Source organism: Sciurus vulgaris (genome assembly GCF_902686455.1).
Source record: "Sciurus vulgaris genome assembly, chromosome: 8".
NCBI classification, from domain to species: domain Eukaryota; kingdom Metazoa; phylum Chordata; class Mammalia; order Rodentia; family Sciuridae; genus Sciurus; species Sciurus vulgaris.
The window spans coordinates 88,739,055-88,757,180 of NC_136468.1; the positions used below are offsets into that span (position 1 = coordinate 88,739,055).

Here is an 18,126-nt window from a genome sequence, read left to right on the forward strand (position 1 = left end):
CTATTGTCTATTATGAAAAATACATATATACATATGTATATAAATAGGCACAGAGTAATTTTGATCACACAGTGATTTTGAAAAACTTGAAAATTATAGAAAATCATATCTGTAATCCTGCCATTCCCAAATACCCAGATCCTTCTATTATTTGGCACAATAAGTTTTTAGAATTTCATTAGTAGGTCTCCTTCTCTTACAGAGATGATCAAAATATGTTGTATGATGAATTACATTTACAGATTTTCTAATATTAAGCCATTTATGAACACATAAGCTAAACCAAACTTGTTTGTAGTGTTTGATCTCCTTTATTCATGGTTGGATGTGGTTTGTTAATATGCTTTTTAAGTTTTTGCTTCTACATCATGACTAAAACAGACCTACATGTAATTTTTCTCTCTACTACTATTTCTGTCTTATCTAAGTATCAAGAGTTATACCGGTCTTGTAGAGTGAGTTGAAATGTATTTCCTCATTTTATATTGTCCAAAAAAGTCTATATAAATTTTAGGTCATCTGTTCTTGAAAATTTGGTAACACTCATCTGTAAAACCATCTGGGCCTATTTTCCTTTGAGATGATTTTTTTTTTTTTCTTTTTACCACTTCTTCACTTTCTTCAACAGTTAAAGAATCACTCAAGCTAATTCTTGAATTAGTTCTTAAAAGTTAAAATTTCTATCCAGGTACAATGGTGTACACCTGTAATCCCAGCAATTTAAGAGGCTAGGGCAGAAGAATTGAAAGTTTTAAGGCTAGCTGGGTAACTTATCAAAACACTGTCTCAAAAGTAAAATTTTAGGGTCTGGAGTTATAGCTCAGTGGTAGAGTGCTTGCCTAGCATGTGTGAGGGAGGCACTGGGTTCAATCCTCAGCACCACATAAATAAATAAATAAATAAATAAATAAATAAATAAATAAATAAATAAATAAATAAATAAATGAATGAATAAATAAAATAAAGCTATTGCATCCATCTACAACTAAAATAATTTTTTAAAATAAAATAAAATAAAAATTTTAAAAATCTTGGTATCACAGTTCAGAAGTAGAGTATCCCTGGGTTCAATCCTTAGTATTAAAAAAAAAAAAAAAAAAAAAAAAAAAAAAAAAAAGTTAAATTTCTAGGAACTGATCAATCTCTAACCATAATAATGAGACCAAAAATTTGCAACTATTCAAACTATAATTTCCTTGTGTCTAAACAGAAAAATGTATCTTTAGAGTACTAAATATGCCTGTTTTGTTTTGGTTTTGTTTTTAATGAGAGGCTAAGAATCCTTAAACACATCTAAAAATAACTAGAAATATCTTGGGTAGCACAAAATCATAAGAGCTACTTTCAACAAACAGAGATAAGTATGCATATATTTTAGCTACCACTTACCACCAGAAACAGGGGCATCCATGAAAACTGCTCCCATTTTCTCAACTTCTTTGGCCAATTCCTTTGAAACGGAAGGATCAATAGTACTGGAATCTATTAATAATGAGCCTTTCTTCACTTTTCTAAGTAAATAAAAATATTCATAGTTTACAACTCTGAATAAACATTGCATGTAACTACTTACATAGAATCAGCTAAAAGATGCCAGATCAATGGGGTCTTTGGTTTAGTATTAAAAACATTATTAGTTAGAACATTATTAGTTAACATTATTAGTTCAAAAATCTCATATTCATTCCCAGATTAATTACAGTTCAAAATAAACCCAAGTTCTTCCAAATAAACCCAAAAGAATCTAATAAACTACATGGTACACATTCTGGCTTCAAGTAAAGTACACACTAACTATATAATATAGGTGAAGCTAAGATGTAAGCAATTTAAAACAACTGTTAACTTTAAAAGGGTATTTGATAGGATTTTAATTTTTGTTTGTAAAGTCACTGGGTCTTTAAAAGGTAATTTGTTTGTCTTTAACAAGCCTGCAAATTTCACATATCTATATAATTTCTAGTAGATGAACTAAACAAAATTGAAATCTAGCTATATGCTTTAGGATTATATATATTTTTTTACAAGTAAAACATTTTTAAAGACAAAAATATCAAACAGGCAGGAAAACACAAGAATGAATCAGGAAATTTCACAATCTTTTTGTTCTTTGTGGGAAATTAAAATACACACACAAAGAGGAAGCAATGTTTTCATATATCTTACCTCAATATTCAAAATGGCATTCTTGTAGTAAAACGTTACTGTTTTTACTACAAATAAAGGATATATATACCTATCTAGTTCCCTTATTATCTAAAAAACAGTGCCTATTTTACTGGCTAGTATACTGTCACCTCAATTATAATTTATTAAGGGCAATGGCTAGCCCTTAATTCAAATTTCCCAGCCAGGACATGGAATCATGACCAGAAATGAGAACTCAGCAAGTATAAATATTAAAGGAGAAAATAGGGGATTAAAAAAATCACTGATAAGAACGACTAAAAAGGAAAGTAAAATCTTTCTATAGGAAAAAAATAGCACACAAAACGATTTAAACAACAATTTTAGACATATGAATTGTTCTAGTTTAAAAGCTTGGGTATATTCCATAGAAGAGACACAACAAACTATTAGAGATCACCTCTGTGTAAGTTTCACTTTATGTAATCTAAAAAATAAGAATTAAGTTTATCAGTCTTCTGTGATCTTTCTATTTTTAAGATATTAAATCTTTAAACAAAATGGAAATCATCTAAAAAATTACACATGCACTGGTTATGGGGAAATGACCCCGACTCAGAAGAAAATAAAGAATCATCCATGAGAAGCAAATTATGAACTAATGTAAAGTCAAATTCTTTCAAAGCACTCCCTGGAGAGTGCTTTGCAAAGAGTTTGGTGGCTGGCCACCATCCTCCAAAGTAAAGGATACTAATACATATAGGATCCTGTCTCCCCACAAGTTTTTGCAATTTTTCCCTGAGAGGTAAGACAGGGCCATAATTGAAACAGGCGGGGCAGTGAGTCAGCAAGAGTGCCTCAGGACCACACACACCGAGAGCTCCCTGGCTCCATCCAGAAGGAGTGTCTTTCAACCATCCCTGAAATCTAAACATTTATCTTATCAGTTTTCTGCCTAATATCCAAGTGTCTTTTGCTTCCAACTTTATTAGTTTTCCAAAGTAATTCAATTTCCAAAAACCTCAAATTTCATGTATTACAATTTCCTGGAATTCAACCCTTTCTTTAAGCTCTTTATGTGTCCATAGAGCCTACTAGTTTGTACAAGCTCTTTGCTGAAATTCAACAAGAAAATAAGTTAGGAATAGGAACCAGTTAAGACCAGAAAACTAAGTTGGGAATTCAACCACTGTCATCCTAACACAACCACCACAAGGATTTGGCAACAGACGGCAATTAACCAAAAGGTGCCCAGAACTAGGGAAGATAGGTACTGGTAGGAAACTCTAACCTAAATTATATTTCATTTAAAGAGTTGCTGCTAACCTTATTCCAACTTCCCGAAGTTCTCACTACAGATATACTAACCCGAAGGACATAGAGTAACTTTTTATTATATAATAAAATGTTAAATAACAGTGTTCTTTCCAGCGTTTGGTTTTATTTTTCATAGAACCCTTTTTCTGAATTTCTAAAAGCCATAAGAAAATTATACTTTTAATAGTTGTACAGTTTAAAATGCAATCTTTAAAAGCATCTTAAATATGTTACCAAAGAAAGGGTAAGTTTAACGTAAGAGTTAAAGAAAAGAAACAGAAGCAAAAAAACCTTATTCCCACCCAAACTTGACTTCAGTGAAAAAAATAAACCCTTTACATTGAGGGAAAAAAAACACACTATTCACTTTATGATATAAGAAAACAGTATAGAAAGTTTTAACAAATAGAATTTCCTAACAGTTCTAACAAATGTGAAATTCATGAACTAGCGTAACAAGAAAATATCCATAGTTGAAAAATACATACTTTAGAATCCCATTTGCTCCAGAATAAGCTTCTACAGCATTGATACTGGTAGGCAGCATTGTAATAATTCTGTCAGCCTTTTCAGCTACATCTGCTGGGGAAGACACTACCTTTAAAAAAAAAATTGCAAAGGCATGTTATTTAAATTAAAATGTAAGCAGTTTCTAGAGCCCAAGTAGGATCCACTTTGTATGCATGCTTAAAAGTGACAGAACATAAAAATCAAACCTTGCTTCCAAATAACAAAAATTAAAACCTTATTGTCCAAAATAAGGAGTCCACTTTTTATCCACGTACTGATGCATTTTCTGTGGAATCAAATCTGTTTGTTTTTAAAAATGTGAAGGAAGTCAATGGGAAAAAGGCAAATAAAAAATGTTTTAAAAATGTACAAAAGAATTGGTAGCCCTACTATAGGAGATAGAGTAATCTGATGGGCAACAAAATCCCTTAGCAAAACTTCACCACCATCCTCTACTTTCTATTTTCAAAGTAACAAACAAGAAAATTCACTGTTTCAGAAAAGGTCAGGACAAGAACATGACCACTTACTGCAATAACTGTGAATACCACCAGAATGTGATGAATTATCAGAACTCATGGGAAAACTATATACAAGAAACACATGAATAGGTATCAGGTTACCCTCTCAATCTCATTCCTGCTTTAAAATGACCATGAACATACTAGAGAGGAAAGTTGCTCTGTGCATCGTCTATATATGTGTATGCAAGCAGGCATACACACTCACTCACATGCTCCCCTGCCCATGGCTCCTCTCACTTTCTCACATATATACTTTGATAAACCTCGCCAGCCAGTTGGCAACCAAAGAGGTCAGGAGAAACTAAGAGTTCACTCTCAGACTCTAATTCTCCTTTAATAAAAGGAGCCTGTCACCCCAAATGTCACAAAACTTTCTCTAATGTCTTTTCTCTTTTCATGGAAAAAAAAAAAAAAAAAAAGTAAATGATTATCAGGCAAATAATTGAAGACCTCTCTCCAGAATGACTGATATATGTAAAAACAGACACAATTCGACAAGCATCATGTATGGAGAAACTGACCTATTTTCTACTAGAAAATGTGAAGTGATGAGAAAGCATCTTAGGAATGGAAATGTGTCTGCTTTTCATGTGGTAGAAGTTTACATAACTTTTTTTTTTATCTTTTATGTGCATTTGATGAATGTCAAAGAATGGAAAACCAAACATGATGTGTAATCTAAATATTATGAACTAGAAATAAATACATTTCAATTTTTCTTAGAACATCAGCTTCTAAATCAAATTCTGGATAAAGCAATTTCATAAATCATTCTTTAAATTTTCAGACAATCAGGGCTGGGAATACAGCTCAGTTGGTAGAGCGCTTGCCTCACAAGCACAAGGCCCTGCATTCAATCCCCAGCACCGCAAAAAATAAATAAATAAATAAATTTTCAGATGATTAGTATTACAGCAATTTGTGTACTAAATCCAGAGAAGAAATGTAGAACACCTCATACTCTAAAACAAAACAGATATTCTCTCTCAATGTTGCAACCTAACAATAATGGAGCATTTTAGAAGTCTACATGAGGTATATTCAACATGTATATTTTGATGTATAACAAGGATAGGCCACAAATAATTTTGAAAACTTAAAAACTTTCCATCAAATTACAAAGAAATAAGTTACATGAAAACTTTTCTTACACACAAATACTGAGATTCAAAAAGAGGCAACCATTTCCTGGAAAACCACTCAAATTTATTCAAGAAAAATATAGCTCAGTAAAATGAAAAGATAAGAAATGAAGTCATAAGAGTCATAATTTCTACTCCTAGACTATCTCAAGAACATGGGTTACTTGGAGAGCCCCATTTATTCATCCGCACAATAGTAAACACAATGCAAACAATAGCTTATCTTTCAGGCCTTTCCTTCTATTATAGTTCCATCTCTAGATCTTTCAGAGATATCAACAAGTTCTGAAGTCTAAGAGTCAATTTTAGGTTTCTTCTTAGGAACTGAGTTCTTTTCCATTGAAAGAAATTCAATTTCATCTAGATAACACCTTGAGAGGTCCCTAAAGGGCACCAGCAATTAGCTTACAGATCTAAGGGTGCTTCACACCTTCAAGCTTCTCATGCCCATGACCTGGCAGTGCCAAATCATCCAACTGCCAAGTGCATGGGGTGGCCAATCAACCCCCTGCATCCCTAGCATCTGCTTCTTGGGATGCTTGGGTTGCCAGAGCACTGCTAACCCCTCAATTATATAGGAAAGTAGTGTCAAAGCTCACAAGCCTGGAAAAAACACACAATGATAGTGATAGCTGGAATGTCACCACTATACTGGCCACAACTGCTCCATGTCTCATAATGACATACATTGATATATTATAATAGCAGCCTTTAATTTGCATTACAAAGGCATGTTATCAGACAGATAGACAAACACTTAAATAATCTTGCCATCAATGTGATGACTTCAAGACTGAAATAATTGATGAAATTTGGCCACAACTCAAAAGCTAAGGGGAAAAAAAAAACCTCATTGCCAATCTGACACTAACCACAAAAGCCTTTAGGAGCCAAACTAATTAGAGTCCCTTCAATTACATTTGCTAATTGAGTGGATAAGCAAAGACAGCATGGATCAGAGAAAAGAACACTAATTTGGGGAAGCCAGAGAACCAGGTTCAGTTGCAGCTCAGCCAAGAAGTCATGTGTTATTTTGTACAAATCATTTAACCTCTGGCTTCAGTTTCTCAATCTATAAGATAAAAATAGTAATATGGGTTGGGTTATCGTTAAGGGATTCCATCTCCAAAGTAGAAAGGAAACTGGGCAGAGATACTTTCCACACTTAGTAACATTAAATACTAGGAAATGTATGGTCCCTGTGAGAAAGGGCTGATGGGGCTGGAACACCTGCAGTGATTCAGTACAAATGGACAGCATTAGCAGGACTCACGCTGTGCAGGTCAGGTTGGCAATACCTCCACATCTGTGGACAATCCCTGGCCTGGCTGATTGAATCTTGGCTCTGCTATGACTGCTGAGGCTGTCCAGACAGGTCTCATGCTAATTACAACAACCTCATTTTTATACCATTATGAATTAAGATGAGTCTACCTTTTTATTGGTTTCCATGTATATCTCAATATCTCCAGTCTTTAAAAATTCTCACAGCCAGTTTCTCTGGACTTCACCCTGATTCATCTGTCTGCCAGGATACATCAATGGCAACTGTGTGATATAAAGAGTAAAGGACTGGATAAATTCTAGACAAAATGTGCTCTGCTGAAGCAGGGAAAGGGAGAAGGACCAAGAATAATCTGAAGGAACTGTACCTCCTCTTTACAAATCCACTGGAAGGAGACAATTGTTGCCTCATTACTTTATATGAGGAGAAAAAATCTTGCTCTCTTCCAGTCAAGACAGAAAAGTCAAGTTCAGCATTATTTCCAAGTAAATGGGTAACAGAAACTTGCAAAGAAACAATATGAACGTGACCTTGTTAAACTTCTACTCCTGTGGTTTTTAATCTTTGGAAGTAGAAAAACACACTGTTACTTCAAAATTATACTACATTTGACTGACAAAAACGTTTTGTGCCTATATTTTGAAACATCTGGTCAACAATGATGGAGCCCACTCAGCAAGAGGCTTTTAAAGTTCTTATTTAACAAGATGTGAGTGGATGCCAGATTAGAACCCAAGAGATTTACTTAACCAAACATGTTCAGCCTTACAATCCAGGAACAACAAGATGGTTTCCAAGTTTTTAAAGGGAAAACAAAAGAGGATCTAATTAAGCCTCATTCAACCAGAAAACTCATATGAAAATGATGCTTATGTCCCAGACTTTTGGCACGTATCAGCATCTCCATGGAAAATCCTAGACAATGAAAATGAAGCACAAGTTGCATGCCCTTCATGCTAAGGCCTAAATTACAAAGAGAGACAAGCATCTTCTTATCATAAATGTGGGAGAGAAGAGACAGTACAGAATAGTTCTGTAAACAGGGATGCTGTCAAATAACCATCTGATTTGATTTTAATTTTTATCAGTTTTCATTTAAAAATATGTCTATTATTTCCTTCCAAAGCACTTTGAACTTGGTGATTCAGCAAAAACAGTGATATATAGTATTGGGGGAAATGTGTGTTGAGAAACATGGTATAGATACAACCACCAGCACCACAGGAAGAATAGCAGGAGCAGTAATAGCACTCTTTATGTGCCAGGTCCTCTAGGACTAAGAGGGAGTTATTGTTATTATCTCTATTTTATAAGACAAGGAAATTTAAGCAAAAGAGAGATTAATAATCTATTCAAAGCCACACACATAGTACACAGCAGAGCTGGGATTTGGCCCCAGACAATCTCGTGTTTTAAAACACACATTGACCATGTATTGATTTTTAATTTCTAATAGATGCAGGCCTAATGGTTATCATTAGTTACACTGTTAATAAAGATGCTAAAAGTTGTGATGATGTGTTGTAGGTCAAATCTAAATTTCTAACAGAAACAAGGATACAATAAGCAAATACTAAATCAGGAAAGACCAAATTTTTAATGGAAATGACCACAAATAACAAATTTAATAAATTATAAATGTCTCATTAGAACTGGTTAACCTTTAAAGGCATAAATAAGCTAATCAGTCATGTAAAATACTTAACATGTCAAAATTTTTATTTCCTTAATAACCCATGTAGTACTTTTTTTTGTGGTGGGAGTGGCCCTGGGGATGGGCCCCAGGGCCTCATGTATACTAGGCAAGTGCTCTACCACTGAGCTACACTCCCAGCCCCATGTGGTACTTTTTATGAGGATCTTTAGAACTAGCTGATTGTACTTTGAGTTAGATATGCCTATTCTGGAACTTTTTTCTTCCCTGCTAGTCTCCCTGCTAATCAGAAATCAACTGGAAGCAAGCATTCTGCAATTTGGGAGATGGGGGAGAAACTTTTGTTAACTTTGGCTTTCACCTCATCAGCTTCACTTAATATTGTAACACTGGTGGAAGAGTGTGGGGAGGTGAATACCTGTCATTAAAATGTTGGAGTCAACTAAAATACACCCAGAATTTTTTAACCTTTAATCCCTTCAGGGCATTGTTTTACACAGGGTAACAAGTTTCATGGTTTTCACCTATATTTTTCCAGTCTTATTTCAAGTTGTCTTTGCCTTATAGTGCAGAATGAAGTTCATTTTTTTCTTTCATTGAATACTTTGTAAACATAAATATAAAAAACATTAACATATTAATATATGTGAACTTACTTCATTTGAATTACTATTACCTTTTAAAGGAATATTCTTAGAAAAATCACACTTGTTCAAGTGATATTGCCACTGTTCAAAACATTTTGTAAGCTGCCAACATATATCATTTATCAATAAATGTTCTCATTTTATTATGACAGATACTTCCTCTCAGGCCCAAAGCTTTTTCACCCTCTTATCTTTCTCGCTTCATTCATCTATATTTCATTCTCCTACCTTCCACTGCTGATAATAATCAATACTCAGAGAATCTTGTGGAGTCCAGACTCTTAAGAGAACCAGAGATGGGAGGAAGATGGGATGCAAAAAAAGAGAATTCCATCTTCCAGGCTTCCAGCCTCAATGTGAACCACACACAGAACCTGTCTGTGTACTGGGTACAGAGGTCAGAGGGGCACCCAAGAAGTGAAGGTAATTCTTCACTATTCACTAGTCTGAAAGAAAGTTACCCAGAACCCATATTCTTTCCTTACACCCACTTACAGATCACAAGAAAGAGGGAAAAGAAAAACCTGGTCATTAAGTCTGTGTCCTGGAACTCTTTAATTTCCATCCATGAGTCTGGGAGACCTTGTCTTCGTGACTTTTATTTTAGACTACATCATTTCTATGTGTGGGTAAGCAAAGACTACACACAATATTTCTGTAGTTCTTCATCAGAAATGGCTTTTAATAGTTATTTTTTCCCCAAAACTGCTTTATTAGCATATTATAGTCAAATTGTAATTTTAATAGGAATTCCTTGTAATATTAGTTTGTCTTGTCCCCTGAGACATATCCAACACCTTGTCACATTCAGCTCAACCTGTCTTATTTACCACAGCACTAGGTGAACTTTTAGACAAAAGACAGGTATTCAAGTGATATCTGTTGAACTAAAGTAAAATCTCTAGCAAACAGAGTCTAAGACTCCTCTTTTTGAAGAAAATGCTCCTTCAATCCCATTCTTATCTCAGATAAATGCTATGTATTCTGCTGTCTAACTAAATGTCAGGTCTTTAAAGAAAATGCCTTCTCACTTAAGATAATGCATATTAAAAATATATATGATATTTTTACTTTTTTCATTCTACCTATCACAATTTGGAATCACATATTTGTGTTTCAATAATCTAAGACCCACTACTGATCCCCAAAGGCAAGGATGACGACTCATTCTGGGCTATAGTTCCAGTGCCTGGCACACAGAAAGTACTCAAGAAATATCTGTTAAGTTAATGACTTAATGAAGGTCCTGGGTTTTTGTTTGTTTTTCAGTGCTGGAAACTGAACCCAGGGCCTTGTGCACACTAGGCATGAACTCTACCACTGAGCAAGCAATATTCCCAGTCCTATAATCTGTTTTGCTATGGTAATCTGCAGGAACTTCATAATCGGAGCAATAGAAAGTAATTTTCCTTCACAAACAAGTGAGGACACTCTGACACTGCCATCTGAATGGAGAGCATCAGAAGAGAAAACCAGATGCATGTGTACAGTAGAAGTGCATCTAAGGTTTTTTTTTTTTTTTGGTTTTGTTTTTCTTTGGTTTTTTGGTACCAAGGATTGAACCCAGGAGCACTTAACTACTGAGCCACATCCCCAGTCCTTCACTTATATTTTATTTAGAGACAGGGTCTCACTAAGTTGTTGGGGACCTTGCTAAGTTGCCAAAGCTGGCTTTGAAATGTCACTTCTCCTCCCTTAGTCTCCTGAATCGCCAGGATTACAGGAGGGCACCACCATGTCTGGCACATCTAAGGTTTATAGAAACTAATTTCTGGCTAACACTAACAAACAGTACTTACTATGTAACAAAGATGATTTTAAGTCTTTACACATACTGACTCATTTAATCCTCATATCTCCATGAAAAAGGTCTGATTATTATCCTTATTTCACACACAGAACAGGTTTAGAGATAATTTTAAAACTTTCCCGTTTGCACAGACACTAAGTGGTGAAGACAAATTCCAAACCCAGGGCATTCTGTAGATTCCCATTCTGTAGATACTTGCTCTATCAGTTTCCCTTGGCCGCCACAACAAATTACTATAAGCATGTGGCTTAAAACAACAGAAATTTACTCTTTCATAGCTCGGAAGACCAAAGTCTGAAATTGAGGTGTCAGCAGGGCCTCGCTCCCTCCAAAGGCTCTAGGGGAGGGATCTTCTTTGTCTCTTCCAGCTCCAAGTGGCTCATGAAGTTCCTTGGCTTACAGGAGCATAACTCTCATGTCTGCTTCCATCTTCACATGGCCTTCCTCTTTGGGTCTTTATGTCTTCTTTCCTGTCTCTTGGAAGGATACTTGTGACTGGATTTAGAGCCCACCCTAAATCCAGGATGATCTCAACTCAAGATCCTTAATTTTTGTCTTCAAAGATCCTGTTTCCAAAAAAGTCACATTCATAGGTACCAGGAGTTAGGACTTGGATTTATTTTTTATTTTTTATTTTTTATTTTTGTGTCATGCTGGGGATTGACCCAGGTCGTTACACATGCCAAACACATATTCCACCACTGAGCTATATCTCTAGACTTCTGTTTTTAAATGACTTTATTGAACTATAATTCACATATCATACAATTTACCCATTTAAAACTACATAATTGATGGCTTTTAGTACTGCAGGTTGTGCTACCATCACCAGAGTCAATTTTAGAATCTTTTCAAGAAGAAACTCTATACCCATTAGCTATCACTCCTGCGTCTACCTCCACCTCATCCCCAGTACTAAGCAACCAGGTACTTTCTATCTCTACATATTTTCTTATTCTAGACTTTCATATGAATGGACTTGTACAGTATCTGGTCTTTGGGAACTGGCTTCTTTCATTTAACATCTTTTCAGAGTTCCTCTGTATTGTAGCAAATGTAAATACTCATTCCTTTTAATTATTGAATAATATTTCACCATATAGACATAAAACGTTTTGTTTAACCATTCATCTACTGCCGTACATTTGGGTTGCTTCCACCTTTTGGCTATTATGAATTATGCTATTAACATAAGTTAACAGCGTACATGTTTTTATTTCTCTTGTGCATATACCTATGAGTATAATTACTAGGTCATGTCATAACTCTATGCTTAATTAATCTGAGGAACTCCTACTAAGTAGCTGAACCATTTTACATTTTATGAGTGTTCTAATTTCTTCACATCCTCACCAAAACTTGTTGTTCTCTAATTTTTTTATTCTAGTGTGCATACCTCATGGTTTTGACTGCACTTCTCTAGTGACTAATAATGTTAAGAATCTTCGTGTGTTTACTGGCCTTTTGTATAACTTCCTTGAAGAAACATTTATTCAGATCTTTTGCCCATTTAATTATTTGTCTTTTACATTTGAGTTGTAAGGTTTCTATTATGATTTAGATATGAGGTGACCCCAAAAACTCATATGTGAGACAATGCAAGAATTTTCAGAGGTGAAATTATTAGATTATGAAAGCTTGCCAGCTGTGACTGATATGGATTAACTGGGCAGTAACTATAGGTGTGTAGGGTGTGGCTGGAGGAAATAGGTTACTAGGGATATGCCTTTGGGGTTTATATATTGTCCTTGATGTGCAGAGCTCTCTCTCCATTCTAGTCGCCATGTCCTGAGCTGCTTTCTTCCGTCGTGCCCTTCCCACCTTCATGTTCTGCCTCGCCTCGATTCAGAGCTATGGATTCGATTAACCATAGACTGAACCTCTGAAACCATAGCTAAAATAAACTTTTCCTCCTCTAAGTTGTTCTTATCAAGTCTTTAGTTCATAGCAATGAAAAAGCTAACTTTATATATTCAAGATATAAGTCCCATATCAGATATAAATATTTTATCCCATTCTGTGGATTGTCTTTTCACTTTCTTGATGGTGTTCTTTGGAACACAAACATTTTTTACTTTGATGCAGTCCAATTTATCTGTTTTCAATTTTATTGCTCATATTCTTGTTGTCAGATCTAAAAATTCTTTGCCAAATCCAAGGTCAAGAATACTTACTCCTGTGTCTTCTATTAAGACATACTTAACTTCTGTATTCCCACTCAACAGCCCATTATAACGGATAATTATTAATTAATTCCAACAAACTTCAAGAGTACAGAACCACACATTAAAGAGAGAATGGGGCAGGGAATATATGATCAGTGACTTGAGACCACTTATTCAAAAAGCATCGAGGCACTTTATTTTTCAGAAACCTAGTTTATAAACAGATAACAAGTTGCTATATTTCAGAATAAGGAAAATACTCCAAAACGTCTGACACATTAGTTTCCCTATTTAGTGACTATGCGTCATGTAATTAAGAGCCAAAGCTCTGAAGTCAAAGAAAGACCTTTGTTTAGATCCTGGTTTTCACTATTCACTCACTGTATAGCCTTGGGATATTGTTTAATTTTTCCACAAATAAGTTTCCTGATAATAAAATGATAAAATGAATAAGAAAAAAATGTTGCAAAGATAAAATGAGATAACACAAAAATAGCAAAAGACTTGACAAGCTATAGGTACTCACTAAATACTAGATTCATTCCTTTCCCTTTAATATGTAAGTATCTCCTATACTCAGGGATAAGCCTTATTCTTAAAGTAGGCTTGCCTCATACCTACCTAAAATTAACAAAGAACAAGAATTTTGTTGGGAAATGGAGGTAAGGGGGGTAACTTCAGAATATGAGATAATTCAGGCAGAGCATCAGAAAGATCTGGAATCTAGGAAGAAGCAGAAAAGATTCACAAAGTAGTGATCATCATTTCAGTTATTCCACAGGTAAGGTGTAAAGGCTATAGGCGTTGAGAGAAAATAACAGTATCAATAATAACTTAAAAGGTCATAAGCTTCTGCTTTGCCAGTCTAGGTTTCTTTCTCTTCAGTTAAGTTCTATTTTTATTGGAGATATTTACTCAGTTTAGAAACTGAGTAGCACAGCTACTCTTACAGACAATATGTAAACCACTGTAAAGTTACACCACCACCACAGATGTATTATTTCAAAAAGTAAAATCCATCTCCTCAAAATAACTGAGAATTGATTCATCCCAGACTGAATATCAACTTAAAATGCTTACCATATTTGAAGATAGCAAAAAAGTCACCCTTCCAGATTCTCTAGCAAAATTACTGATCAAATCTCTCAAACAAGGTTACTAAGTTGCTAAGTTACCTCAGGTCATCTATAAGCACTGGGAGGACAGTGTTGGTTCTCACAGACTGCATAGGCTCAAGGAAGTTTCAACATTATTTGGTCAAGTTCCAAGATCACACTCACATTCTCATACAAGACTGCTGCCATTTCCAGATGGTATGCAACCATGGGAGGGAAGAATATACAGATGTCCAGTTCAGCAAATGGCCTCTAAATTACCTAAATCTGTCCTTTATCTAGACATTGCATTTCACAGTATTCACCTTAAAGTCTATCATCTAGAAGTTGACTGCTAAATTTTATTTTATTTTATTTTACTTTACTTTACTTTTCACTTCACTTCACTTCACTTTTTTGGTACCAGGCATTTGAACCCAGGGACACCACCACTGAGCCACATCTCAGTCCTTTTTTATATTTTATTTAGAGACAGAGTCTCACTAAGTTGACGAGGTTGGCTTTGAACTCACAATTCTCCTGCCTTAGCCTCCAGAACTACTGGGATTACAGGTGTGCACCACTGCACCCAGCTGAATTTTGGAGGTTTTTAGATTTCTCCCAGTTCTCTTGTCATCTGAGTTACTAATAAAGTTCAACAAATCCAAAAAAATAAAGTAAAATCCATCTCCTCAATATACAAGACTGAACCAGCAGTCTCATTCAATATGATAAACTCCAATGTTCAAATTCTTGAAACATAAATGGTAGCCTAAAACAACACTCTAGAGATCTGTTAACACACAGTGTTTTTAGGTCATCTCTAGGTTTATAGCCAATAACTAAAAGTACTATCATACAGTTATTTACAAAATACATTCACCTATATTCATTCTCTCATTGACGTTTCAAAATCTAATGACATAGGTTTTCATCAGTCACATTTTACAAATGAGAAAACCAGCAGAGGTAAAGTAACTTGCCACCATTAAGACAACATGTAAATATCTGATCCAGGACTCAAGCTAAGCTTGTATCTCTAAGCCCATTTCTGTTCTAAGACAATCATGCCTGTCTTTCACTAACTTGGAAGGCTACTCCCACCAAACAAACTGCTTTAACAGCATAATCAGTAAAGTTATTATCTCAGGAAACTAACAGAGCAAAACAAGGCCCTCTGATCAAATTTGGGAAATGTTCCAGGTCACCTGTTACAGCATATATCCTTTCCCCGAAAACAGTAATGGAAGTGCTCCTTTGCTGCACATCTGGATGCTGAATAATTGTTAAATATCCAATGAAATAAAGTTAACCATGAATTAGGCTTACAACTTCATTGAGTATACTTCCAAGATGCCATTTATTTGAATGTACATTCTGTTTTTGTTGTTTTTATTTTAATACTGGGATTGAACCCAGGGATGCTTTACCACTCAACTATATCCTCAGTCCTGTTTTTATTTTGTATCTTGAGACAGGGTCTCACTAAGTTGCTGAGGGTCCTGCTAAGTTACTGAAGCTGTCCTTGAACATGTAATACTCCTATATCCACCTTACAGGGATTACAGGTGTGAGTAACTGCATCCGGTATACATTCATTTTTAATTATCAAAATATAAAGCAATATGCAGGAAAGACCTTACCTGTTCACCTGCCTCTTGAAACTCTTTGCATGCATCAGGGAATACATCATAAATAATGAGCGGATAACCATGTTTCATGAGATTTTTTGCCATTGGATTCCCCATGTTGCCCAGTCCAATGAATCCAACCGGAGTCTTAGAAGCCATTGACCTAGAACACACTGATTTCAATACAATACTTTCAATAGGAGCAGATAACATTTTTCATTGTAAACAGTCTTTCAATATTTATAAATCAGTTGTCATTTATGTTTTCTACAAAAAAGCCTTTTAAAAGAATAGTTTTAAAGTAATAACCTAACCACACTTAAAGGTATCAATAGTGTGCAAGCAAATTTTACTTAAGATTAATTAGTTCTTCATAAAACATTCATAAAACTTTAAGCAATCTTTCCTATTTTCTGCCTCTATAACATCCCTTTACCATTTTTAACAATAAATTCAAAAATGTTATCATTTATAAATCTCCTCTAGTCAGTTACCCACTATTTAAAGCATTTTAATTCCTTATATTTATACTATCTCCTGTAATGATGTAGGTAAAAGACTAAAAGTCTATACCCTTGGACAAACCTTAGCCTGGGAGTGAAGCTTGGTGACAGAACACAAGCTTAGCAAGTCAAGACCCTATGTTTAATACACAGAGTTTTAAAAATCCTAATAAAATGTTAAATCTAGGAGAATATATTTCAAGAAAAGTTACTATTTTATACATGTGGTCCTGGGGGAAGGGAGGGGAAAGGAGAGGAAGGAAATGCTTCCATGGGCTTTAAAATTGTAAAGGTAAAAGTATCAGGACCTGGGCTTAGCACCTTTGCACCTTCAGAAAAGAGGGGTTTCCAGAGGAGGCAAGAAGAAAGATAGGAAAATGGAAGGAAGGGAGGGACGGAAGGAGGGGACGAAGGAAAGAGGGAAAAGGAGAAGTGTCTTCATATACAAGATTGGTTTTTGTTTTTCATCGAAGGGTTTTCTAAATTACATTGGGGGCACATGATTCAAAGTAAAACTTTAGAGTAAAAAAGGTTTTACACTACCACAGAAATAACATTGGACACAATGTCTCAGATTTTTAGAACTCCACTCAACCAACACCATTCAACAAACATTCACTGCATATGAAGTACTGAGGATAGTGGGGGACAGACAAAGCAAGGTGGGGTCCTTGACCTGGAAAAGCTCCCAGTCAAGGCAAGAAGAGAGAAATAACTCCACTTGCCATTTCATTTACCAGTTTTCTTTTCTTTTTTTTCTTTGAAATTCTCCAGTTTCAAAATTGTGGAGTGCAACAACTAATCACAGTCACCCTCTCATGTTTCAGATCCTCTCAAATTATAGATCCCTGTTCTTCCTTGAACTTACTCTGAATATAATAACATTTTTCTAAAAAAAGGTTTGAAGTTCTAATGCTTATTGGGTTAGAAACATATTTAATTCTTTTTAATATGATTATTGACTATCACTTCTATTAAATGTGGGTATCAAGTAAGATCAAGCAAGAACACCTTACTAATGCCAAGTTTAACACACTGGGTATAACGGGATCCCTTTGTCTGACATTCTGGCCCACAAGGATTCAATGACAGAGAAATGACACCTAAATGAAATAAATTTTATTCTGAAATTAAACAGAATGAGAGGTATATATTGTAAGAGGATTCTTTTCCCCTCCTCCCCTACTCCTCTCCCCCTCTTCCTCTCCTCCCCTCCCCTCTCCCTCTTCTTCCTCCTCCTCTCCTCCCCCTCCTTCTCCTTCTTCTTCTTCTGATACAAGGGAATGAATCCAGGGTGCTCAACCACTGAGCCACATCTCTAGCCCTTTTAGATTTTTATTTACAGACAGGATCTCACTGAGTTGCTTAGTGCCTCACTAAGTTGCTGAGGCTGGCTTTGAATTCACGACCGTCGGAACTAAGCCTCCCAAGTCACTGGGATTATAGGTATGCACCACTGCACCTGGCTTTTAAGAGTATTCTAATGTTCTTAAGCACACTAACAAAAATAGCTTGAGAGAAAATGTAATCTTATTGTTCTGGGCTATTGTGTTAATGTTGGAAAGGTTTTTGTTTTTGAGGGACTTAACTCAGGGGCACTCAACCACTGAGCCACATCCCCAGCCCTAATTTGTATATTTAGAGACAGGGTCTCACTGAGTTGCTTAGCACCTCACTTTTGCTGAGGTTGTCTTTGAACCTCCAGTCTCAGCCTCCC

General features: G+C 35.3%; 1 protein-coding gene across 1 annotated transcript in view; it reads right to left on the reverse strand.

Moving 5' to 3' along the window:
- Positions 1–18,126, reverse strand: part of HIBADH (3-hydroxyisobutyrate dehydrogenase) — a 105,675-nt gene that overhangs the window by 76,889 nt on the left and 10,660 nt on the right. Inside the window, exons 2-4 of the mRNA XM_079152572.1 lie at positions 15,919–16,079; positions 3,933–4,042; positions 1,390–1,511 (exon numbers count right to left, since the gene is read on the reverse strand). Of these exons, the coding sequence (XP_079008698.1) occupies positions 1,390–1,511; positions 3,933–4,042; positions 15,919–16,079 (393 nt within the window). The remainder of the gene's footprint in view (positions 1–1,389; positions 1,512–3,932; positions 4,043–15,918; positions 16,080–18,126) is intronic.